The sequence below is a fragment of the Spodoptera frugiperda genome, chromosome 3 (genome assembly GCF_023101765.2).
Source record: "Spodoptera frugiperda isolate SF20-4 chromosome 3, AGI-APGP_CSIRO_Sfru_2.0, whole genome shotgun sequence".
Lineage (NCBI taxonomy): Eukaryota > Metazoa > Arthropoda > Insecta > Lepidoptera > Noctuidae > Spodoptera > Spodoptera frugiperda.
The window spans coordinates 7,364,491-7,390,683 of record NC_064214.1 but is presented as its reverse complement, the minus strand read 5'-3'; the positions used below and the strand labels follow the sequence as shown (position 1 = coordinate 7,390,683).

Below are 26,193 nucleotides of genomic sequence, written 5' to 3'. Positions count from 1 at the left end.
GTAGGAAGGAAGTCTGCATTAAAAGGATATTTGAGAAGTCACAATGTGTTATTGACCTAGATGTGGTGGAGCGGATTCTGACTATCAGGTCCAGGTTCGATTCTTATCATTTCGGAGTACCTACTTATGCAATTTTCTGATGATTGTCTCTCAAGTGCATCGGAAAAAGCCATTTTGGAGTGTCGTTTGTAGTTTTAGTGGTGATGATGACAGTGCAGGTTGGATAGAAACTAAGTATGTGGTGGTACATCGTAGATTTTACTAGTAGTAGTTGAGTACTTAATAGATGTATCAGTTAACTTTGATAAGGCGTATCACTCTGAATGATTAAGTACATTTATTGATACATACAGTGCCCTGTAGATTTTTACAGTGACCGAGTTAAAAGACATTAGTGGCTATAGTGCACGCATTACTTAATTAAATCTTGTACTTCCAAAAATGAGCTTTCTACTAACATAAGTAATACCAATGAAAACTATGACAGATACTTATATACTAGTTTTATAATAATTGAAGAAATGTCACACACAATTTGAGATAATAGGTTTGTTTTCGTAATGTCAAATTCAATACCTTTAAGGAAACGTTAAAAACTATTATATTTTCTATGAATTTTGTATGTAATTTTGCGTTATAACGTCATCAGTTTACACAAATTAGCTAAGAAAATACGAAAATTAAGTAGAACATCAAATGTATCAACGAAAGTGTGATTAATTTTGAAATCATTTATTTTTGAATGGGGAAACTACTACAATTCAAAGTCAAAGTCAAAGTCAAAGCATTTATTTCAATTAATCCTAAATTAGGCACTTTTGAAACGTCAAATTGAATTGTCCGTCAGTCTGTCTGTCAGTGAAGCTAGGCGCCCATTCCTTGTATCTATCCCTAAAGAGAGATGAGATCCAATCTCATCGTAAGGTAAACTTGAAATAAAAACCAAAATTGAATACAATTTTATTTATTTAAGCGAAATCTATACATACTGATTGTATCACACAAACACTGTGGACAACATACATAATTACATATAATTAATTAAATTCAAGTTGGACGACTTTTTACATGTGATTTGGGCAGTAACGAGAACTATGGAAGACAAACAAATTCTAGGGAACAACTTGAATAATAGAATAAGAAATCCTACTTTCCTATTTCTACTTACTGATATAATTTATCAATAAAGTATTGGTACATTCATATGAGCAGGTCTTAATCCAAAAAATAGACCATAAGATGTTTTCTATACTGTCGAATGTCTTCAATTAACTTTCAACTGTATCCCTTTGTAATAAAGTCTAAAATCTATTACAGAACGAATCGGGTAGTTTTATGATGCGTCTATACTTATTTTGAGGAACATTTCATATCACACAATTTACTAAAAAGTCGCCCAACAACCACTAAGTATCTGACACAGCGATGTGAAGTGAAACTATGCTATGATTGGAATGTATCATACAATATAACCACGCCCACAAATATTGGACCAATCACACCAACATTTTGACCCAACGTTGGCCACCAACATTTGTAAGCGCAGATGTAATAACATTACAGAAATGAGAATTTATTCTTACACTATAATACCACTATCCATACCATACACTGGAGTGCATAAAAAGAGGTTAATTTAGTATCCCAATAAATATCTAATTCATTTATGACCTCTAAATCGTTTAAAAACTGGATAGTACTTCGATTAGTCACAAAAATTTACTAAAAAAATTTAAACATTGACTTTTAATAACATATCAGACCACGACATACATTAACTAAAAGAAGTAAACTAAATTATACAAAAAATATATAATTATTATTAAATTATAATTATGGATAATAATTAAATTTGTAGTTACTTAGTTCAACGTAAACATACGCGAGATAGCATATTTCATATGATATATCGCTTCGCTTCATTAAAATATGCAAACAGCAAAAACCATAGAGCCTCGCGATAAAGCAACTTAAGTTTTTTTTTAAACAAATACACAGACTATATAACTTTTCTCAGTCGTGTGTGCAATGGCACCTTTTCAAGACAACAACTTTGCTTTTTATAACGTAAAATATACAATTATTTGATTTTATCTAACACTTACGAACCAATATACTTCTACATCTACATACACAGGGCCAACGTAATTTAAAGCAATTATTGCATTTCATATTCATATTTCTACAGTTTGATGTAAGATAAAAGTTACATGACCGGGCCTTATGGGCCGGCTCGACCTAAGTGATACCACGTCCTCACAGAAAACCGACGTGAAACAATGCTTGCGTTGTGTTTCTTTGTGTGTGTGAGGTTACCGGAGGCCCAATTACCCCCGTTCCCAATCCCCGATTCCCCAACAACCCTTTAATTCCTCCAAGTTTACCATCAGGTGACCCGCCTGCTCGTTTAACGGCTAAGTCCCAAAAAAAATACTTGCCAACTACAAAAGTTCTTAAGTCTTAAAAGATCAATTTGATCCTATTACCAGATAATGGACACTGGTACAGATTCCACTCAGATTTCGAAAATCAGGACCTTTCGTTTGGCAGTCAAAACGACACGATAAACAGAGTTCTAGGTATATAAGGGTATCCAATGAAGTTCATTACGATGTAACTTTTATCCTACATCACGGTTCACACGAAACCCGTCTCAAGTGTTAAATAAGTACTTGTCAATAGTAACCAATTTGTCATGAGAAGTTAAACATCTACTATCACTACTAAATTACACTGGCGTGCACGATAAAGAACGCACATTTCATCCAGCTCAAAAGGGCATTACTTTTTAGTGTTACATAATATGAAATCGGACCCGCGACTTCCAAATAAGCGAAAATCTACTGGCAGTATTTTTACCACCGAGCAATCCAAATCCTTTCATTGAATATCGACATAAAAAGTCCCTCTTTAACTCGAAACTAGTAGAGCGTTCCTCAATACATTTACACGAGTAAACTAACAGTTTATTAACAATCATGTTGTGTTACAATTCATATAACTCCTGTAACAAATGCGTTAAATATATTGCACGCCAGTGTATGTAATAAGATTTTTCTACAATTATTTAGGTGTAAACAGTGAGTAACACAGCACAAAGTATTACAATTACATAGAACAATACATTTTTATAATATAGCAACATTAAGACGATATCATGCATTTGTTTAACATTTTTAAAGTGCTTCGTTTTCGTAGAGAATTTGATTAAATTCGTTCATAGAGGAGAACATTTTGAGACATTGTTATTATTCTAGAGATAGACAACTTCTCGTAATTGGCTGAAGGTGTAAGTAGAGACACTTATAATTCGTAATCTAGTCTCATTGTAAACAACTTTGCTTTACGTTAAACGAAAACAAAACAAGAGCGCGATCGGCGCTGTGATTGGTTGGCTCATTTGCGCCGACCAATCAGAGCACCCTACGCGCTCTCGTTTCGATTACTTTAAACGTAAAGCAAACTCATACCAAGGGTATAGGGCTAAACTAACTGCCAAACAATTCTAGACTCTGTGTGTGACGTGAATTAAAATCGAAAATATTAAATTCCGATCTGACGATCGAACCTAGTCCTTCCTTAGCGATAAACTTTTGGGCGATTCCAAATCCCTGGCTTGACATAACCCCTATGTTATAAGTTTCTTTAAACCAGCGAAGTGTAACCGAGTGTTGTCCCAATGAATTAAATAGACGATATCGACATTTAATTATTCAATAAATATTACATTTCTCCCTTCTTACTGCAATACAATCGACACGTCTATCCATTTCATCGAACATTAGAAAACGTATTTTATTCCCATAACAAATAGAGATTGTTTCTCCTTGCACCGTTTCTATGGCACCATTATAATATCTCATAATTCGTATGGACTTCAAAAAAAGAAAATTGACAGACGAAACTCCTTCAAAAATGTCCAGCTTCCAATAAACAAACGCGATAATAAATCCGGGTTAAATATTTCCACTTTTTTTTAACCATTCAAGAAACATTACAATGTTCAATCAATAATGATATAAAACGTTTATATAAAATCTATAAATATAATATAAGATAAAGGTATAATAATAGATATGTAAGAAAGGCTTAAACTATTATAAAACAGCTTTCAACAGCAACATACATCAACAGGGTTAGACTTGAAACCAACGGCTTTTAAGCTCTTAAGACCAAAATATCGATAAAAGTAAAAAACGTTACATCCCAGCACTATCTTGTAGAGTAGTTCCAAAGTTGAGTTTAAATAGACATTTAGATTGAATATTCAATAATACTGATCGTGTATGTAAAAATAAACAGGATTTGTGACATATTGCTGTAAATATAATTTCATTATGGAATATAACTTATTAGTAAGAAATGTAGATCACACTAATATTATAAATATGGAAGTTTATTTGTTTAGATGTTTGTCCGTCAATCACGCTGAAACTACGGAACGGATTTTGATGAAATTAAACAGATAGGGTATGAGCTGACTTGGGCGATACTATACTTTTTATGCCACGGGAACGCGAGCGAAGCCGCTGGCAGAAGCTAGTAAAGAATATTATATTCAATACCATATGCCTATTCGCTCTGACCATTATAATACAACTTTGAAACTGTAAGCACAAGACAGTGTGGGAACAAAAAACTAGAAATGAATGATTTCAAAATTACACCAAAACTGTAAAAGGGAGAGGATAACGTTTGAAGACTTTTTAAATTACGTAGAGGCCATTTTTATACATGTGTAAAATTATCTGTATCACTTAAACAGCCACAAATAAACTCTAAAAATGATAATAGTATAAAGGCGGTTACTCGAATACCTAACACATACACCTCACGAACTATTAATAATATATAATAATTGATTTTACTTTATCCTTAACAATGATATTCTTAAGTGTATGTTTGTAGAACATATTTAATTCATAGAAAACTACAACATTCAATTCGGGACTTCGCTTTTGAGTACAACGCCATCTAGTGATCTAGACTAACAACAGACGATTGATTGAGCGATATTCTTGTATTGAATATTAATTTTTCATTAATGTTATTAAATATATTTTACAAACACAATTACCTACACAATGAAGATTATTTATTTAAAGTTAATTTGTAATATATTTTACATTATCACGGTAAATGCGTTAATGATTCACATCACTACGATCACTACACGAATATATTAAAAATACAACTAAATAAAATTGTCTTACAAATAAAACTGCGCTTTCAGCTGCTATTATGATGCGTATATTATAAAAAAAAAGATTTCCCTAGATATATTAAACTATTTTCGAACATATCGATCGATGGATTTGTTTTAATAAAAATATTTAGTCTATATAGAATATAATTTTAATGATTTCTACGCATATAATGATAGATTAAGATATGAACTAAAATGGTTTCGCGTATAGAATGAAGCAGATCTAAATAAAATCGTATTATATTATTGTAAGTACATAAAACCTAGGCAGAGAGACCTGTGGCGATTGTCTACAAAACATTGGGAGAATAAACAAAAATAAGTGAATTAAAAAATCATAATTACCTTAATTTTGGTAGTTTTCGAAGACTTTTCTTGCAACACCACTGAATATCAGTAGCATTTTAAGTTTAAACAAATAAAAGATTTAAGTTTAAAACAAAATTTTAATTCAAAATCTCCCAATATTCCTTCAAATCGCAAACTAGATAATTATAATTAAACTACATATAATTCTTTATAAGCACGGCTTAAAAGTTAAATAGTATATTATACTCATCTACAGTTTACATTTTGATATTGCGTCCGGGAAGAATTTCCCAATAAATCAGTATGGATCAAGTTTTCACACAAAATGACACGAAAACTTGAGTATAATTTTAAATAAATTTTATAAATCACTTTGACTAAACAGTAGAATTTTGTCTTTACCTAAGATTGGCAAGCCAATCTCACAATATCTATATTAAGGAACAAATTCGACTCAATTTTTGTGATATTTTGCATAAAAACTAATATTGCTAGGATAATTACATCTAGAAGGTATGTATTGAAAAGGTTTAAGATAAATAATTAGTTTTTAATATTATTTTTATATTAAGAATAACGAACTAATACTCTCGCGTCAAAAGTTTGGTAGAAATTGTATGAGCTAGCTGGCAATACTTTTGTGTTAATGTTGCCAGGCGATAAATACTTTTTCTACCAAAGATTGTGACGTTGAAGTGGCATAATACCGTTTCCGTAGCTTACATCTTATGTTGTGTTTGGGCGTTGTGACGATATTTATTCCCCAGTGTCTACCCAGTTTGCTTCTTCGGCTATTCTGTCCATGCAGTTGCATAAGAATTGATACTGAAAAAGAGACGACGAAAACTAAAAACTCACTTTCTATTAAGAAAAAGATAAATTGGACTTGTAAATTGTTTTTATAGATGTGGCCATAATGAGTATGGTTATTTTTTATTGTCATTTTTCTAGTGTGCAAAGCTTTATTAATTTCTTTGGTGAAGATGCGAAGGGTAATACTTACATATGGCGTATAGAGTGTGAGGGTACGTGTGTGGTTATCATTTCTCGTGTAAGTGATGCGAGCGGCGGCGGCTTCATCGTCAGCGCGCCAGTCCCTGACGTTCCTCCAGGGGATCTCAGCGGGCGGCGCGGCGGGGCGCGCGGGCTCGGGGTCGGGCGCCTGCAGCGCCAGCCCCGGCCAGCCCAGCAGCACGCACAGCGCCGTGGCCGCGCGGCACTCCGAGCGCTCGGCGCGCGCCGCCGGGAACGACACGTGCCCGTACCCCGGCAGGCTGCGCGCTAGGGACAGGTAGTCTGCCGCACGTCTCACGTCTTGTAGCGCCTTCAGCTGGTACAGTCGAGCGCCGGCCACGCATACGCCGCGGTTTACGTCTTCTACAGCCTGGAAAAGTAATTTAGGAACAATAAGCGACAATAGACAGAACTAATGACAGTAAAAAGTAACAATAAAATTAGGAACCTTTACTTATAACTATTCAAGTCTTATGGGTGTCTTGTCTATAGACGGCAATGATTGTTTACCATAAGTTAATCAATCAGTTTGTTTGCCGCCCTTATAGCATAAAAACAAACACCAAAGTGGCTTAGAACTATGAACTGACCTGCCAGAATATAAACGCGGCGGCAGTAGAATCCTCAGCGACGACGGATATTTCAGTGCGAGGGTTAAACAGCCACTTGCGTATTGAGAGACAACTGCTGGACGCCGTCGAGTAGTTCTGTATGTATAGCGAGTGAGGACACTCGTTCGGTTGGAGTTTACGTTCTGAAAACATTATTTATTTTCTAAGTAAAAAGTTCTTGAGCGATACTAAATACAGATTAAAGGAAAGATACTATAGAAATGTTGAACTTACCAAAATTATACTCAACAATCTCGAACAAATAGAAGTATTTCTGCACCGACTTCGATAGGCCAATCTTCTCGCAAACCGCTCTGTACACATCATCAGCGTTCGTAGACTTGAGTACACTGACTGTTACCACTTCCTTGTCAGGAAGGAGAACTTTCAGGTCTACTGGGGTGGGATTTGAGGAGTCGTCAGAATCTGTTAGGAATTCTTGGACAGCATCTGACTCTGCTATCACCCTGACTGCGCATACCTGGAAAGGAAACAATTTAAAACTATAAGTGATTATTCCCCAAAAACATTGTTGAGTTTTTGAAGATGTAGAATATATTAGTTTACCTTTTCCAAATACTGTTCAAGCCCTCTCCTCCTGCCATCCAACTGTTGCTCACTTAACGTGAACGGCCATTTGCCAGGTAGTTTAGGGAAGTTGAAACCTGGAATCATAGGGTAAATATTTTATGACTTTTCAGAGGCATTTGATTGTAAGGTGTCATTTTAAAAATCTGGTTAGGTTAAATTATTCGATAACCTTGTTTTTAATTAACAAATAATTTAAATTGATGAGCAAAAAGGAATCATACAGAAAAAATTGCCCAAGTGGAGGAATATTGCAGAAAGAAATTAAACAGGTATACCGCAAGGTATCATAATAGGTCCATATTTATTTAAGTCAAAGTCAAAAGCACTTTTAAACGTCAAAAAAGTGTTACCTACCTAAAAATTCCTTTCTAAGAGTATGATGTAACGCCGCGAATTCTCTGTACCGTCTGCTACATAGGTGTCTGCCGGCCATATGCACGTTGAAGGCGACGTAAGACCTCCCTGTATTCCTCTCCATCACTATACGATAGTCCGGGATGGATACAGGGAGGGAACGTTTGTCGGTGTAGTCGTAACGTTGGTACACGGTGGCGCGGGAATTGGCAGCGCCGCCGATGACGCCCACAGGCGCTGAACCGTCGTCGCATGGCTCTAGGCGTTCTGCTTCCTAGAATTGAAGTTCAACAAAACCATAAAATATTATTGTCGTATGTCCTTGAAAGGACGAGATAAGCCGGGGCTTACATATTAAAGTGTAACGGTCACATTTTACCTGTTCAATACGGTCTAACCCTTTTATACTCCAAAAGCGAGCCCTTATACTTGACTGAGCTGGGTTGGCTATTACCAATTTAATCTATGCGTTACGTAAACGAGTGGAATATAGTTCAATAAAATATAACTAAAATACTCTCATTCAACGGGTAATCCATAAAGCACCCGACGACATTTCCGACACTAATATTCAAATGACAAATTACACTGTAATGAGTATCCAACTGCTGACGACCTTGAGAATACGGTAAACGGCAATTAGTTAATTGATATGGCAGCTACGAATCACTGGGAAAGTGACATCCCACGCCATAACTATTTCCATCGCGTCAGTAGTTTGGTTAAATTAGTTTTGGAGGATATACAATCAAACATACGAGTTTATCGATCCGAATCCTACGTATAAAATATTCATTGTTAGTACTTTATGTTATTACGTGTAAACTGCTATCGATTGAGACGTTCCAGAATGTTATTAAAGCTTTATGGATGGAGTTTGATGAAACGGAGCGATATTTCTTCTTGGCTTTTGATATAAGCTGTATTTTACGTTCTGGAGGCGAATTTTAAGCCTCACTAAACGCGACCAAAAATTTGTAGAGAAGATTAAATCGTGAAATTTACTTTAAGTAGTTTAACTTCAAGATCCAGATAAGCAGAACCATTTTAATGACCCGATTTGCCTTATAAATTGGAGGGCCAAGATCAAACAACTCCTCTAGACAAGTGATGAGTGATGGCATACGATAGCAAACAAAACATTTGGGATCCATTAAGAACGGATGCTGTATAAGTGTACTTACTCTCTGTGTGACAGAGATGACGGTGAGAGTGAGACAGTCGCCTCCAGACTTGATGAGGTCCACCACTTGTCTGTGTGTGGAACCTTCCACGTTCACGCCATTGCTGTAACGAAGGAAAATCGATAATGTTATAATTGATCATTAAAATACAACAGATTATGTTACATGCCTATATACACCATAATTTTCCACAAAAATATTTTTATCAGTTACTAACTGACGCGGCAAACGTTGTTTTGCCTTATAAATTATTTCTAATTCTAGAGAGGAAAATTGATAGTAGCCGATTCTCAGACCCATTATAAAGTTTGATACAAATCGGTAAAGCCGTTTCGGAGAAGTACCGTAACTAAGTGACATGGAAATTTTATGATTAGAGTGCCCTTAATATGCCACATGTCCAGTTTCCATCCATCATGTATTTATTTCAAGAATAATTAATGTTTACAATGACGTTTCCTCTTAAAATCTTCAAACGTAGCATGATAAAGCAGCCTTATTAATAAAATTACTCATAAACGATCGGACCAACAATGAGCTCTCGTGTATTGGCGTGCTAATAATACATACTTACATACAATATTATATTAACTTGTTATCAATATCGAGTTGAACACAGATGTTATTCAAATTGTACGTTTCGTGCAGTTTTGTTTAAATATGAAGATTTAAAGTGACGTAATAAGTTTATCATCACAAAGAGAAATGGATACGTTTTTTATTTCATATACATACCCAACTAACAATTTTGCCCTATAACCAAACCTTATATCTCAAAAAAGCTGGGTAAATGATGTATAAAGGTTTTGGTGGTGACTGATTGTTGTGTAAAAGCGTTTGACAACACAGTTTGGCTCTATAAGTTTATATAGCAAAAACGACCTATTAATAGTTGATGTAAAGGTTTACTTCACGACTTTATATAGCTGTTATAGTCAGGCGTTATAGCAACCTCCATTGTGACTAGTATACAACGATTGAACTTCATAACAGTTTTAACTGTCACCCTAATGCGCCTAATTTGCGCAATAAAGGTTCGAAACGAACTCTTATGTGTCGTTTGTGAAAGTAGAGATGACAACTCAGGAATAGGACGATATTGCGATAGTTTTAAGATCATCGTTACAGTACACAGTAATATAGTGGGCACAAAAAGTCTACATCGGAGTGATTTGGTGATACAGCTGAGTTTCAAATTATATTTATATAGCTTAATTGTCTTATAAAGGGTTGTTAATGCCCATTATAGCTGTAGTGATAAACTTATATCACATATACACTTTTTAGAAGCAGATTGTTTTTTTTATAACTATTATAGTTCCGCTATTACACAACAGTACTATAACGGAGACCTTATGTGTTTTAAAACATTATTATTGTGTATAAAGGTAGGCTAGCAATACTTTTAAATGATAATTCCGTTTTGTAAAAGCACTTCTATCGCTCTTCTACAACAATATTGACATTTTGATACAGTGTAATTAATGCGACAATATTTTTATAAATTATAAGAGAAATGGATTTAGAAGCTTGGCAACGATACAAACGCAGTGGGAGTTATAGACGAGAAGTGAAAAGACAATATGAGGAAACAACAAGAAGCACTCAAATTTGTTGAAGACCCAATTATAGAAAATGGTTCCGTACAAAATACAGTTCACGTCAGTGATGAAATGGAGAATAATTCATTTGTGGACAGCGATTCCAGGTGTGACAGTTTTTCAGATTGTTTGATTGATTCAACTGAAGAAAAAACCAGCAACTACGAGATGGTTTGAAGCATTGGGCTATTAATTATAATATTTCACACGAAGCAATAAAAAGTTGGATAGTACTAATAAACGATCGAATACCAAATACATTGCGTGCAGATCCACGAACGCTTTTTAATACAGAAAAATCTGTCACTACTCAGCCCGTGGGAAGTGGATGGTACTGGCACAACGGCTTGACAAAAACACTGAAATGCTATCTAGAAATGATTAATAAAAGTATATCTTTAAATTCACTCAATATAAACATAGATGGACTGCCTGCTTTTAAAAGTTCAAAATTACAGTTATGGCCAATTTTGTGCAACGTTCATGAAATACCAAAACTAAGACCCATTGTAACATTGTAAAGTTTAAAAAAGTATTCATCATATTTATGGAATAAGGACAAAAAATAAAACAAAAATAACAAACAAGCTCAAAAGGAACCCTAATTTCATGTAATGGTGGATTTAATCTATCATAATGAGTACTATAGTAGAGTTAAGGAAGCTGGAACTATGTTTATAACTTAAAATAAGAAATTATTTTAGTAAAAGCTCATTAATTCGAAGGGGGCATTCAAATATGTCGTAAATCCATACATAGTTTATCAGTAAAATTACAGTCGCACAACATTTTCCTCGTAAGAGACGAATAATTCGATTAAGTACAAAATAATATCTTGCTCATCACGATACCACGATACGTCATTTTTCTTATTTTTTTATTTCTCTTCTAAAACACTGAGACACAGCAGCGACGTGAACGAATGTAAAATGAATGAATGATGAATTTTAGTGATGTAATGGAATCATGAACTCTTTTACAGTACCCAAAAACACTTTAGTAGTGCTGCGGTGGCTTATATATCACAAAATTGTCATGCCTGATACCCTTATAGTTCTACTTTAACACTGAATGGAGATATAATTGCGCCACTTTCTTTGTAGATGCACCTTCTTTGGCCTTTTATTTGACCACCGTTTAGTTTTTACAAAACGTTCTATGGCCTTCTATAAAACTAACTTTTGTTGGTTGGGATAATATTATTTGATTTAACTACTACCTATGTTACTACTACTATTACCTATGTCTAAAATATATTATATTATATGGAAACTACGTACGTACGCAAGTCGTTCTTTTCACTAGAAGCAACTATCTCTATTGTATCTAGGGGGCGTAGACATATTATCAAGCATACCGAACGCATATAGGCCCAAACCAACGGGTTAAGCAATTTTTTAAATTTCAGAATAAATATCTACTACTAAACCCATAAAAACAACAACCCAGGCTAAAAGGCTACAGGAAAATATCCAGAAAATAACATAACACACGCTCGTACCGCAATTCCAGTATTTTTAGTAAACACATTACATCATACACTGCCGCTGTGTTTACACACAGAACCGCGACCGGCCAGTGTAAACGGGACATGTATACCAAACAGTTTGTATTAACCAATATCTATTTATATAAGGCTTTTGTTTCTCTCCGATTATCTGCGCCAGATAAGAGTGATCCAATAAAACATTCAGGCTCCCGTTTTAAAGGTCAAGTAGGAAGAACGGTTGTTTTACAGAATATAGTGAGTAGGTACGTGTAAATGGGTTTATTATTACTAGATACCTATCTTGAATCTGCTCAAAGGTAATTTAAGTTTTACATGCTTGATGGGGGAGACTATCTTTCACTAGTTTGTTCTGTTATTGATTTCTGTTACTTTAACTAAAATGATATTAAGCCTTTCATTGCCAACAAAAACTGTTAAAGGCTATTCCTCCACTAGTGTCGGACAACGTTGTCCGACATGGCGTCTAATGTGTTAAAGGATCAATTGCAATCATGGACCAAAGGACTAAAAAATTATACACACATTCACGAGTTTATAAATAAAAAAGTAGCTTCCAAGTAAATTTCGAAGACTTTTGACACCATAAACATATCAATCTACATCACAAGATATGTATAGCCAAACAAATAACCTCTAAAAACCCAACGCATTTTTATACGCAGATAAAATTAATATAATCTGGTTCTGAGGTCAGGTCAAGGCGAATAAAAAATGATATAACAGAATATTAATATCTACGCGCAGTATGATAAGCGGCTAGCGAATTAGTACTGTGAAATGATTTACTGATGGACGGAGATGATTCATGTAGAGCTACAGATGGGTATTTGTTTCAGCTTTGAGTTTATAGAACATGATTTATCAAAGGACCTTTCTTTTTAGACCTTTTGAAAGAATGCGAAAGTTTGGTGAGAAGAGTCCTTTCATAGACCAGTACCAAATCAAGTTACACTTTTTTAAATCACTTTATAACTCTTAATATACCTACCTAAGTTGTTTATTTTTCTGTTGATTAGTTATAATTGATAATCAAATCAAACCTCACTTCTACATTTGCTAAATGTTTGGCATCAATGTCATCAATACCATAATATATCTATGTACTCAATTAACCTATAACTACTTAAGTACTTTTCTTCCATATTATTTCTCTCAATTGTCAATATTTCAATTAAATGTATCTACTAATCTAATGTACCTAGCATCCTTCGCAGAATCTTCGGTCTCCAAGTCATATATCTCAAAGTCTGTGGTTGCACAATAGTAGAAACAGTATCGAAAGCTTCCAACCCCGCCTCTTTGGACCGACATTGTGTCCCACACTAGCACATTGACACGCACACCACAATCTTGCTATGTACAGGTAACTACACACGTAAGTATGCATAAAAACTTTATGAATCACAAAAAAACTTTCAACTCCTTTTAGGGAGAAACAAAACTCGAACTAGCTAAGTGAAACTTTGGAAACTGTTCAATGGACTTGCACTAAAGATTCTCAAAATCTTTTTCACTATGCAGCTCGTAGTAAAATACGTATACATCTAACACGCGCGAGCAGATACACTAACAAACTACTAATGATCATTAATTAGATTTGTTTTAACAATAAATATTGATATTTGAATTGCGACGTTGAATTATATGGGTCATGTCCGTTGATGACAGTTGATTAGATGCAGTTCTGACCTCTAAACATAAATAGGTTATAAGGTAGTTGTTTAATGGTTAAATCGGATATCGTTAATTGAATACGCAATATGGTTGAATGTTACATCAGTGGCAAAGGGTTCTAAGAGCACATAACCTTAGGAAACGATGCCTATATATTTCAATCAGCTCGCAATTACGTTACCAAGGCATCACAACTTGACATTCAGTTGTCTCTATGAATTAATTGATTGACTATTGTGGCTAGTAGAGTAATTGTAATTCACTTCCCTGTTACGTATAAAAGATGTAAGTACTTTCCTATCACTGTTATATTTGTATTACTAAAGGTTCCTAATGTACTATTTTAATCTCTAGCATTTAAACTTCGACCCTTACAAAACGGACATTGACCTTGTCCTTTCAAGATCAATTTTTGTAACATCGTTTCAAGTTCGTTGGTGCGGATCAAAGGACCAGAAAGGACCAGACGGAGATAAAAACAGGCGTCGAGTTCATGTTGAATAGAAAAAGTACTTTCTAATAAACGCCCCTTTTACTGACATGAATTGAACACATTATCATTACTGGGAGTGTTAAATTTCTTGTCCGTCAGATAACGAGTAATATAGGTTATTGGAGTAGTAATGCAGTTACGAGCTATTTAGTTAGACAACCGGTTTGAACTCGCGGCTGCCGTGAACTTTGATTGTGTGTCCACGAGTCGAGGTTGAGGGCAGATAACGGTACCTTGCCGAAAATTCGAAACTTCGTCGTAGGGCGTAATCCCTAAGTTTAGTATCATTCTTTATCTTATGGATAGTGTCTAGGCCTCAGTAGGGTATGGTCCATGGGGATGTCTACACATTAATAAAACGGTAGAGCATAAGAATTTAATTTTAAGTTCAAATAACTTTTCTAATTCATCAGCAAAGCCAGAAAATAAATTTATTTCTAGAAGACGTATTTCAATTTACAAAAAAATATTCGTATCCTCTCCCTTTTTTTAAAAGACGTCTACTTCACGTAATTGGAAATGAGGCACACGTAAAACATGAAATGCCATTTGACTACAAAAGAAAATCACGAATCACGAGGATAATAGAGAACACACTTGAGAGCAGTCAACAATACGATGAGACTCGGGTCAAAACCACAAAACGGAGAATAAATTATGTTGTTTATACCTAACACACTTGAAAAGCATGCGTAATAAGTATAATAACTACGTACAATTTCGCATAACATTGTAAAGACGGATAATATTGATGAAAACTGAGTACAGTACTACGTACAACTATGTTATAATCCCTTGTTATTTCCGTATAGTAATTACATTAAAACATTATAAATAAAGATTTGCAGACTGTGATTTATTTTTAGTATTTATCCTCTATGTCGAAGCAGGACAAATGCTTGTTTCGATGTTTTTTGTTTTAAAATATAGTTTATTTTCATTCTAAACATTTAGGTAGCAATTACATGAAGATTAAGACAGATCTAACGCTTACATTCAAGATTAATAGACGTCTGGTGACGCCCACAAAGGCGTCTCAAGCTCGAAGATTATACTAGCAGTCACTTTACGTGGGTCGATATCGATAGCTATACTTACCGAACAAATTGAGGAACACTTACATACAAATCCATCGTTAAGCAACCAAAAGGAACCGTAAAATGCTTTTGAGGTCGCCACTTGGGACAGATCCCTAAGACCTTAGACTTTTATTCGTCAAATTCCCTCGTCGATATTGAAAGGGATTTGAGTCGACGCCAATCTTTGAAACCAGCCTAAAGATCGGGTGTAAGCCAACGTTACGTTAGCATCGTGAGTACTTTCTAATAGATCGTGACAGATAAACGCAACTACACAGACAGACTGCATATCTAAATGAAACGACTACAAATAAGTTTGATACTAAAGTTGTTTCCTTTAGAATCAGAAGTAGGTATTATAAAGTAAACAGTAGTTACATACATGTACTAAAAGTAAATCAACATACCTAGTATCCAGCAGTGTGTATCTTCCTTTGCCAGTTTCATTTCGTTGGAACTTAGGTTCATACAAACAATGCATATTATTGAACATTTTGTATCACAAACACTACCTTCATCCCTGGACAAACCTTACTCTGACCTTAGAGTCCAGATTAAAACTTTTTATCGGTAAAAGCCACCACAGGACACTTCCGCAACGCAAAACTAAAGTGACCAAGTTCGTTCGTCTTGTTCCGGTGTCAAAGCAACTTTAAAACAGCTTCCACATAGTTGAAACTTGGGCAAAATAAACTTATATAATAAGACTCGCTCGACTTGATTATCACGTCATACATGTTATAATAATAAAAGAAAGTTAGTAATACACTCCGTGTTGGAGTGTTTTAGATCGTCTTGTTGGTTTAGGAGCCGTAAAGGTCATACGAGTATGCGAAGAGCAACAAAAAGTAATTGAGTTATTCTGATAAATTGAGGTAGGGCTTATGTTCGGATTTGTGTAGAGCCTTTTAATATTAGAATAACAAAACGTGAATATTATACAAGATGAGAAAGAAAGACGACAAGATGAATTTAGACTCATTAATCAAACAAAATGCCACATAGTACTACACCGCGGAATAACCAACGTAGCTTCTTCTAAAAGACCTTCAAATAAAGCCCAAGTTCGATTAGCCAACAAATATTAACACAGCAGAAATATCCGAATACATTGAGACGCCTTATGTCATCACATGTCCTTATAAACAAGTAGCACCGTGGGAGGACCACAAAACAAATTAATCCGGCTCTAAGGACCATGTAATATGGAACCACTTTCACAGATGAAACGCTTTCTCCGGCGCGACAATTACATATACTTAGTTTGTTGTTTTCGTCAGACTGTGAAATATGTGTGGAAAGAACAAAAGATCGTAGATGGTAGCTTAATGAGGCTTGTTGTACAATGGAACTTAGTGGGTACAATAAGGTTAGAAGATGGATGGTTGTTGCTAAATAGGTGTTAACACAACCACGCCACGGTTTCAAAGAAACCATCAGTTGCTGTTCATTCACAGTTGTTTAGGGGAAAATAAGTTGCTAAAGGATTAGTAGCAGTAGTTAATGGTAGATATTTTCCGATAGCCAATAGTAATATTCCAAGTTTGTTCAGTTATTAGTTGAGAAATAATTCTAAGACCCAATCAATAAGTTCGAAACATTCTCATGCATTATAATAGCTTCCACGAGCGGCTTCGCCGCCGCTCCCGTGGGATAAAAAGTATTCTATTACCCAAGTCAGCTCATACCTTGCCTGTATATCAAATTTCATCAAAATCCGTTTAGTAGTTTTAGCGTGGTTGGCAGACAAACATCCAAACCAACAAACAAACTTTCACATTTATAATTAACACTATAATTAGTGTGAAGTAGGATAGGATATGTCTGTCAACAGGGCAACGAGTACAATTACGACAAAATCGACAACTGGGTACAAAATAGAAAATATTAAGTGGGAGATAGTCACAAACTACACCTAATTACAGATAATAATGTAATTAGTTTTCTAAAAAATATATTGACACCAAGAAGACATTTCTTCATATAGCCAAATATTGTATCCATAAAAGATTTACACAACACAATCCGCTGGAAGTTTACAATGAAATTATTCAATTGGATCATCTGCTTTTGAAATGGGTCATTGTAGTACCACACCGAATTGATAAAGCCCCTGAACTACATGTTGGGAGCCGAAATTTCTTGGTCAGTAGAGCATTGTCACAATTATTGGAGCACAATGGATTACACGATAGAGGATTATTGTATAGATAGAGCCAAACATAATACTATAAGTCTAATATAATGTTAGAATCACGTTTCCAACAGATTATTTCCACTGAAATAGAACTCTACAATTAAGCTAACCTTTGGCCTATCCCATGCATAGTAAAAGCAGCGTGATAGTAGATAAGAGAATCAATTAAATAGTTTCCAGTAATTATAATCAATTAACCAGTCACCATCCTAAACAGAGACACACGTGTTCCGATACTATGCAATAGTATGAAGCTATTTCATTCTTGAGTTATCATTCAATTATTCACTGCACTGGACAAGACCATCACATCTCTTATCCAAGGTGATATTATGGCGTAAAATCTATTATGAGTGACGCGATTTTACTGCACTCAGCAAAAGATAAAATAACACTTTTAAGGGTCCCATAAAAGGTGACTTAGCAATTGAAGCTCTAGAATTGGTGCTACTACACAACTTGAAATGTTCAGACCCTAACAGATAGGCAAGAGCCGCCATTACTTTTTACGACAGTCTAATTTAGAGAAAAGCTTCCGAAGTATAAAGTAGAAGTGTAGATCAAAATCCAAATTACCAATAAAAGAGAGATAAGCGGATACTCACAACGAATTAGTATAAAAATGCAAACAACATTAATAAATGAGCACAACTAACTAATATTGTAAATGAACAGCGAAAGTGACCAGTGGCGTTCACCGATAAAAGTGCACTATTGGACATTATCACCAGCTATTGTTATAACAGTTACTAATAGATACGTTATTTCGCAATAACAAGCTTTTTGTTTGTTTCTACTTACATGTCCTTTGAAGAGGACGAGGAATATATGTCAAGAGGCTGATATGAAATGATTTCAATTTGAACATTGGGGTCTTTGACAAGGGTACAATTTGCTTTGATCAAGAAAACTGACAAAGATATCAATCAGCCTTTATAGAACAAGGGCAATGAAAAGGGCAGAATGTTATTTCTCTTTTTATTGCATACAAAACGTTGATTCCACTGCCAATATTACATTGGCACAAACTAAAACCACGAGGTTTGTTGTGAGGTTCGAAGTTTCAAGTTATTTACGGAACAGATTTAAATATTTATTTTAGAGCTGGATATCGATCATCTCCCGGTAACAGAGTTATTGCAAACATACTGGTACTCACATCCCTTTAGAAACGGTAATCGTGACTGACATCTGCCTACACATCTCAAGTACTCTGAACAATCAATGCGGGAACTATTGTTGCCATTCAGATCCGTCCAACCGTATGGAAATCTAAAATGGCGATAACCTCTTACTACATTGCCATACAACACATACATTTTCAACCGAAAATTTGCATTTGACAAACGGTCAAAAGAAACTAAATAATTTTCGTAAGCGAATGACCTTACAAAACTACTATTTTTAGTCACGGCATTTAAAAAACCATCCTCAATCAATCTTGCGGACGCTAAAATAAACATCATTAAAATCTGCCCAGTTGTTCGGGAGTTATGAGCCCGCAGACTGACGGTAACACAAAAAGTTTTATGGCTTAACAATACATGCGTTGTGTAGGTGTGTGGGTTGTTTATCAGTTTGGGTTTAAATATAGGATACACCCACACCCCTGTCTGAGCCTCCAACGGACGAAGACAGTAATAGTTCTACAAAGTTTGATATGATAAGGAGTCAATCGTGCAAGCTTTTAAAGCCAGTTCATTCTCATAATATCTATACGTAAGTAGTTACATCGCCATGTTTACTTGATTGACGACAAGCTACGACATTAGGAGACAAGGTTCTTGAACAATTCAAAGACTGAGAGTTAAGCAAAAATGATGAGTATCTTGCTTACAATAAACAACAAAATTCCTTTTTCAAAAGAAAAAGAATTAATGCTGAATACATTCCGATTATTCGAGATCCAATAAACTAGCGTCACAGCTTAGTTATTTCCACAAAGCAAATATCTTATTACTCTCGAGATAGGACGTTCATTCTTTGTAACAAAGACGTCAAAGTTATTACCCTTCTCTTTTTAATGTCTCTCTCGTAATAACGTTTTATTAAGAACTTACCGACATCTCGTAAAACGTGATATTAAGAAGCAGCAATGGGAGAAATTAATGGAATGTCAACTCGCGGAAATTGCCTCCGATATAGAAGGGCATTTTTATTATCATACAAAGATGGTGACAATTACTGAACTACTTTTATTTCCAGTTCCTATTAAAATGCGATTAATGGTATTTTAGCCTGAGTCTTGGAATTGATGACTATTTTAATTTGCTCTGAGAAATTGGTCCGAACATTTTGCTAATTCACCAGACCATGCAGCCACGGTCATAATATGCGAATGAGGCAGATAAAATTGTTGCAATGATTGACACAGTAAGTGCTACACAGGTCATTAGTGATTACAAACCGTGACGACCACCTAAGTATTCAGACTGGTGTTTAAAACAAAACATAGGTAAGTACCTACTTATGTCGAGCAGTCTCTTAGGCTTAATTCTTAAGTGAGAAGTGTCCCAAGTAGGGCGGAGCTGATAATGCAATAAAACATAATGCATGATTGTGAAACTATTTGCTGTATTGGCGATTGTGAAAACGAAAGAATGGCTCTATATTTCTTTACAATATGGCTTCTGAGACGGTGTCCTGAATACTAGATTATACGCTTAGACAGGCAAGTAAAAACTTGGTGGAAATTCTCGAAGGTTATTCAATAGTATTTATTATTTATAGGGCTCTGTGTGCCCATTATATCATGTAATAGAAATAGCGATCGAGCGTTCGTCGGTGGTTAGGAACTGCATAATTGATTCTCTATCAAAGTTTCAGCTCTTTTGTTACGTTTACAACGCTGATCTAGACAGGATCCACAACAATTTATAATTGGACCAGGTGCCTGTCGTTAGCAAAGCCAAACTACACGTAGTTAGGAGTTGCTTAGTAAGTGGACTAGTTCAAACCATCGCTTGTAAACTTTTCAGGTGAAGCAGGGAAGGACTGTTAAAACTGTCACCTAGTTCCAGCAACATTTTGTTAAGCGACCAATACTCGAAGAACTGTGGGTTATCCAAAACGGCTTCCTATCAAAGATTGGCAGCCCTATGCAGGCACACGTGCCCCAGTTAACAAGTGCAGTGCAGCAATAGTTGTATTGATTATAACGTCTATTGCGAAACAATTACCAATCGTAATGCCCCGCATTTTTATATCGACGTAATTACAAGTATTCGAGAATCTGCTACCGATATACTATCGGCTATTTGAACAAGATTAACAATTGAACCTGAACGTAAATCCTTGGTGATGATGATATCAAGTTAATTCACGAATTAACTTCGAAAGCAAGGGTGCCAATTTTATATTTATGTATACATAAACCTCTTTTTTAAACATAGACTATAGTCTATGTTTAAAAAACCGGCCAAGTGCGAGTCGGACTCGCTCATGAAGGGTTCCGTAACAGCAAGTAGATGACATAATATAAAAGTTGTAAAATAACTTGGTTTTACATAGTGTTTGTATGAACGACAAAGTTATATTTGCGGTTTTTGAAAATGTTTTATTTCTTAAAAACTAATAATGATATCTCGTTCAAACCAATTTTCGTTGTTAGTTTCTATTGATACTCATATATTTTTTTCAGTTTTCTCACTCTCTTATTTTAAAAGTTAGAGGGGGGGGACAGACACACATTTTTCCACTTTGAAAGCGTCTAACTTTCAAACGTTTGATTTTGACGAAAAGTGGTTTTAGGAACCTTAATGTCTTTTTTAAAGACCTATCCATAGACACCCATCACGGATATGTAAGCTGAAAAAAAAAAATTTTTTGAATCAGTTCCATGTATGGAGTGCCCCTCTTTAATTTTTAAATTTATTAATTTTTATTCAAAATTCTAATAGCGGTTATCGAAATACACCATCTTACAAAGTTTCAACTATGTAGGCCCAACAGTTTCGGAAATAAATGGCTGTGACATACGGACGGACGGACGGACGGACAGACGGACAGACGGACAGACGGACAGACGGACAGACAGACAGACATGACGAATCTATAAGGGTTCCGTTTTTTGCCATTTGGCTACGGAACCCTAAAAAGAGGTTTAGAAACCATAATTCTTATGTTCAAGTTATTTTGTGAATTTCTTACCTAGGTGTTCTAATTTAGTTTAATAAAGAAATAAAGTATCGGTTAATGGAATCCATTCGAAATAGAACGTTTATCAAGGACGCTTGTTTTTCTTTATTTCCTTTCTCTTGTTTGTTTTGCAGATCAATTATGCAAACAAAACCTTTATCAGGAAACGATAAATAATAATAAAAACTGACTTATAACTTCTAGTTCTTATATGCTTACGTAGACTACATTAGAAGGAAAAGTGGCTTCATTCGTAACAAATCAATTTGATGGATTCGTTGTACTAATGGATCAATTACGATCAATAGATCGGGAGTGGTTGCTTCTCTCGGACAATTACTGCGTGTTCACGCTAATGTGAGTCCTACAATGTGCACAATTATATGAACGATAGACGTGGAAACATCCAGAAACAGAGACACTGGAAGGATAGATTTTCTTCGCATTTAATATAGGATCATTTTTCTCCAAAGGCAACGATTCTGGTTTTCAAAGAAATAAGTAAAGAATAGTGATTGTAACAGCAAATTTTATGCATGTTCTTAAAGTCGTAAGATTAAATAACAACACAAAGTTGATTAGCAAAGAAAAGGCCGTAAAATCTTTATCAGCAATAATATTTATTGGATGAAAGAAGTTGATGCAATATCTATGTTTACTATGGAATGATTTATTGGTTGAAAATTAATGCGATGTTTCATCACGGTGGTAGATTCAATTTTTCATTAGACGTTTCGCTTACCATTTTAAGTTTATTTTTCTACCTCAATATTAATCTTGAAAAATCTATGCTCCTACAGAATTTAGTAACTCCTGAAAACCTTTATCAAGGCATAAGAGGCACTGAAGCAATTTCGGCGAGAGATTTTCTTTGAATTTTACTTGAGATGAAGTGATTTTGAGTACCTAGACCTATCTATACATACACTAAATTCCAGGAATTTCAGTCCATACTTGACTTAAGGAAATTTTAGATAGATCAGAATGGGAAGAATCTGAGCACAATTTCTAAGTACTTAATTGAAACTATTCTTTAATTTCGCTGAGATCATTCGAAAACACGGACATAAGGCAGTTTTTTATGTAGGAGGTTTAGTAACTAGTTAAGTAGTAGCCTGTCTGTACCTACTTCGCAGTCAACTTGGTAACTGGGAACCAAGTCAAGGCTTATTGAAAGAAACCATACAAAGTCTTGTACCTATTACGAGTATTACTTCTTATTGTTAGTTAGTACACTACTATTACAAAATCCTACTTATTATGTCGTGGAAGGAAAATTTCCACCCCTTTGCACCCCTTATTTTGTGAATCTGTTGCTATTACCGGCAAGTAGGTTACGAAATATGTATGTTGTTAGCAAATACATGACCGTTTTGTTTGTAGTAAGTGCCATTAAAAGGACGATGTTCGCGGTTTATTTCCGTGTAGAGAAAAGTGCTAGGTACAGTGGAGGATAAATCCGCATGATCATTTTAAAACCCAGCAAAAACATTAAGACTATAAATGTCTCCTCAAATAGAAAAGTAATAACGTCGCAGCTCAGTGACACAACACGTGTATTCCCTTAGTCAGTGGTGCTTTTGATGTTGTTCAGCTACAGCGCCGGCGGTGGCACCGCCCATCACCCCGCTTCATTCGTCAATTCAAGGTCATGGGGCGGAGATAAAAAGCGGATCTCATCGGGTGCAAGCAAACATTAACTTAGTGGTGGTCAGGCGCATGTGACCACCATTGTACGTATTTATATTATTACATGACAAACTAAAACCTCCCCATTGGTCATCATCTACACCTAAAGGAGGCACCAAGTCCTCTTTAGTAGTAGTAGTCCAATGCCGTGGTACAGATGCTATTTACAAATTACTTTACAAATACATACCTATATACCTACTTTAACTAAATGAATGAATGTCTAATACATTTTACATGATTCATAGCTCTAAATTTTTTTTTTTCTCTGATGATGAGGAAACATGTCACATTTATTAACCTCATTATCAAGATTAGAAATTGTTTGTTGTAAAAATAGCTTCAAAATGTCAGCTAAACAATTTTGGCAGAATTTGGACAATACATTTACAACTCAATACAAATATGATGCATTTCAGTTATTCTTTTAAACCCATGATTGCCGGACATCTTATCTCCTGAGACATTACACAATTAAAACCGGTTTCAGTACAAACCAGGTAGTAATAACAATAATATTAATAAATTATGTTTTTAATAGTGTTCTCTCAGACTATGTTAGTTACTACAAAACTAGACTGTGCTGTTTTATAAATTATTCATTTTCTTATTACAACCTGACCTGCGAGTTATGTTACCTATGTCTAGTGCAGTATACACATTTTTTCTAGTCAAAACAATCTTTTAAAATCTTCGACTAAGCATATTGTTTAATTGGTTGACTGAGTAGGTAAGTTTTATGCTTAGCAACACATTTATTGATTTATCTATTTAAATAGATGGCTGAACTGATTTTCATGGGACATTGATTTGCGATGTAGAATGTGTTGGTAACAACTAAACTGATTGTGTTGGGTTTGTTATATTTTGGAAAAGCTTATTAAGTAAGATAAGATGCCCATTTATTTTAGGCTAAACTTAGTTCATAGAGTATGCTAGTATAGCAATATAACAAAAACAATTAAGTAATGACTTTGTTAATAATTAATTAACTATTGTTAAGGAAAAGACTTGCTTAAACAATTTAATAATAAAACCAAATAGTTACTATTGTGATAACACTAATTATAAGATTTTATTTAATGGCAGTTGCTAACAAAAATAACATTAAGTAAGCATAAACATTTTAAACAACATTCTACAATTTTATTTATTAAAATGACCAGCAAAAACACCAAATTTATTCTTGTTTCAAAATACAAAACATCTGTGTTTTATTTAATTACCTACCTTACAAAAAAACTTTAATCAAACATGACAAGGCCATCGAGAATAAATAATATTTGTGTGCACAGATAACAAATGAATTATAATACTCATATGGCTTTATGTCTTACAAGATTTTGGCAATACTTTTTTACTAGTATGGGCAAAGTATACATATTTAAACAAATATGAATATGTCCTTGCACATAATTATTTAGGAAAACCATTATTAATTAATTATAGTTAATACACTCAATGAAAGGACACCAGTGGGTGTTCTCATTATCCTGTTTCAAATGCTGACAACCAGACATAATGGTAATTATTGTGATAGTTTTGTATTATGTATAGGTATGTGTCACAGAAACCATTGACCCTACTTGTATTAGTCCTTCTATGTAATTTACCTTGGTAGCTACTAAAGTTTCTGATATATTCTAACTGCCATCATAATTTAGTATGAAATATGATCATAACTGAACTAAAATTACAATAATAATACTAATGGACTGATGTTGAACTCAGATACGATTAATTTCAAACCCCAGCGACAGTCGTTATGAAAATCAAACAAGTTTTGAATGAATCACCTCAAACATTATGTAAATGAAGTATGCACGAGACTATCACGAAAATTAAGCTTTTTATAGTGACGAATATAATTCTAAGGAATATTTAAACACAAAGAACCGGCGGGAAATGCGTTGCTATGTTAAGTAACACAAACAATTATGGGAAAATCCAATGGGAACCAAGACTGTGCAACAAAATATTGGGCGGTGGAAAACTTAGTATTCAAAGTACTTACACTTCAAGTATGCGGTCTCCCTTCCTGATGCCAGCTTGCTCAGCCGCCCCATTCTCCAGCACAGCGCTGACATGCTGCAGAGGAGCATAAAGTTCACCGTTAATCGATCTCAACTGCCCCCCTTCAGACACTTGACCGCGCACGTTAAAACCAAATCCGGTCTCAGTTTTATAGATAGTAACGCGACGGGGTCCATTGGCAGGCACTGTATTCCTATTATTTCTTTCGGATCTGATAATACTGTTATTATCGGTTTCTGTCTCAGCCATTTTGAACAATTTCCATCACAGATAAATAACAAATTGACGTTTCCTAGTAGGGTGACCAGATTCAAACATAAATGCCAAAAAAGTGATACCATTCTCGAATGTAAAGAAAAAAGAAAATAAGTTTCGTTTCTTTAATAATCTGATTTCATTTTTTGTTACTTTATTGTACACAGAAATTAAAAGGATCATCGAGGTAATTCTAATAAGTTTTTCGTTAGTTTTGACCTGAAGTCATTTACTGCGCCATCTACTGGTATTTAG

The 26,193-nt window shown here is 34.8% G+C and overlaps 1 protein-coding gene and 1 long non-coding RNA gene across 4 annotated transcripts in view; both read right to left on the bottom strand.

Moving 5' to 3' along the window:
* Positions 1-948: 948 nt before the first annotated feature.
* LOC118274146 (sorting nexin-27) lies at positions 949-26,027 on the bottom strand. Of its 3 annotated transcripts, none has more exons than XM_035591543.2 (8): positions 25,664-26,027; positions 9,270-9,372; positions 8,086-8,359; positions 7,708-7,805; positions 7,375-7,621; positions 7,120-7,283; positions 6,519-6,899; positions 949-6,340 (listed from the first exon to the last, which is right to left on the bottom strand). In XM_035591543.2, the coding sequence occupies exons 1-8, from the start codon at positions 25,930-25,932 to the stop codon at positions 6,272-6,274; spliced, it is 1,605 nt and encodes a 534-aa protein (XP_035447436.1). In that variant the 5' UTR covers positions 25,933-26,027; the 3' UTR covers positions 949-6,271. The 3 variants fall into 3 exon arrangements, with proteins under 3 accessions (XP_035447436.1, XP_035447438.1, XP_035447437.1); XM_035591545.2 differs by lacking the exon at positions 25,664-26,027 and adding an exon at positions 16,034-16,585; XM_035591544.2 differs by lacking the exon at positions 25,664-26,027 and adding an exon at positions 13,579-13,962.
* LOC126912822 (uncharacterized) overlaps positions 949-26,193 on the bottom strand; it is a 57,470-nt gene continuing 32,225 nt past the window's right edge. The window contains exon 2 of the long non-coding RNA XR_007707470.1: positions 949-2,238. This is a non-coding gene — a long non-coding RNA (uncharacterized LOC126912822). The remainder of the gene's footprint in view (positions 2,239-26,193) is intronic.

Coding starts and splice junctions, on each gene's coding strand:
- LOC118274146 (XM_035591543.2), bottom strand. CDS start 25,932: ATGGCTGAGACAGAAACCGATAATAACAGTATTATCAGATCCGAAAGA. Junction 9,373..25,663: donor GGAGACCGCATACTTGAAGT/GTAAGTACTTTG, acceptor CCTTCGTTACAG/CAATGGCGTGAACGTGGAAG. Junction 6,900..7,119: donor CCGCGTTTATATTCTGGCAG/GTCAGTTCATAG, acceptor TTACTTTTCCAG/GCTGTAGAAGACGTAAACCG.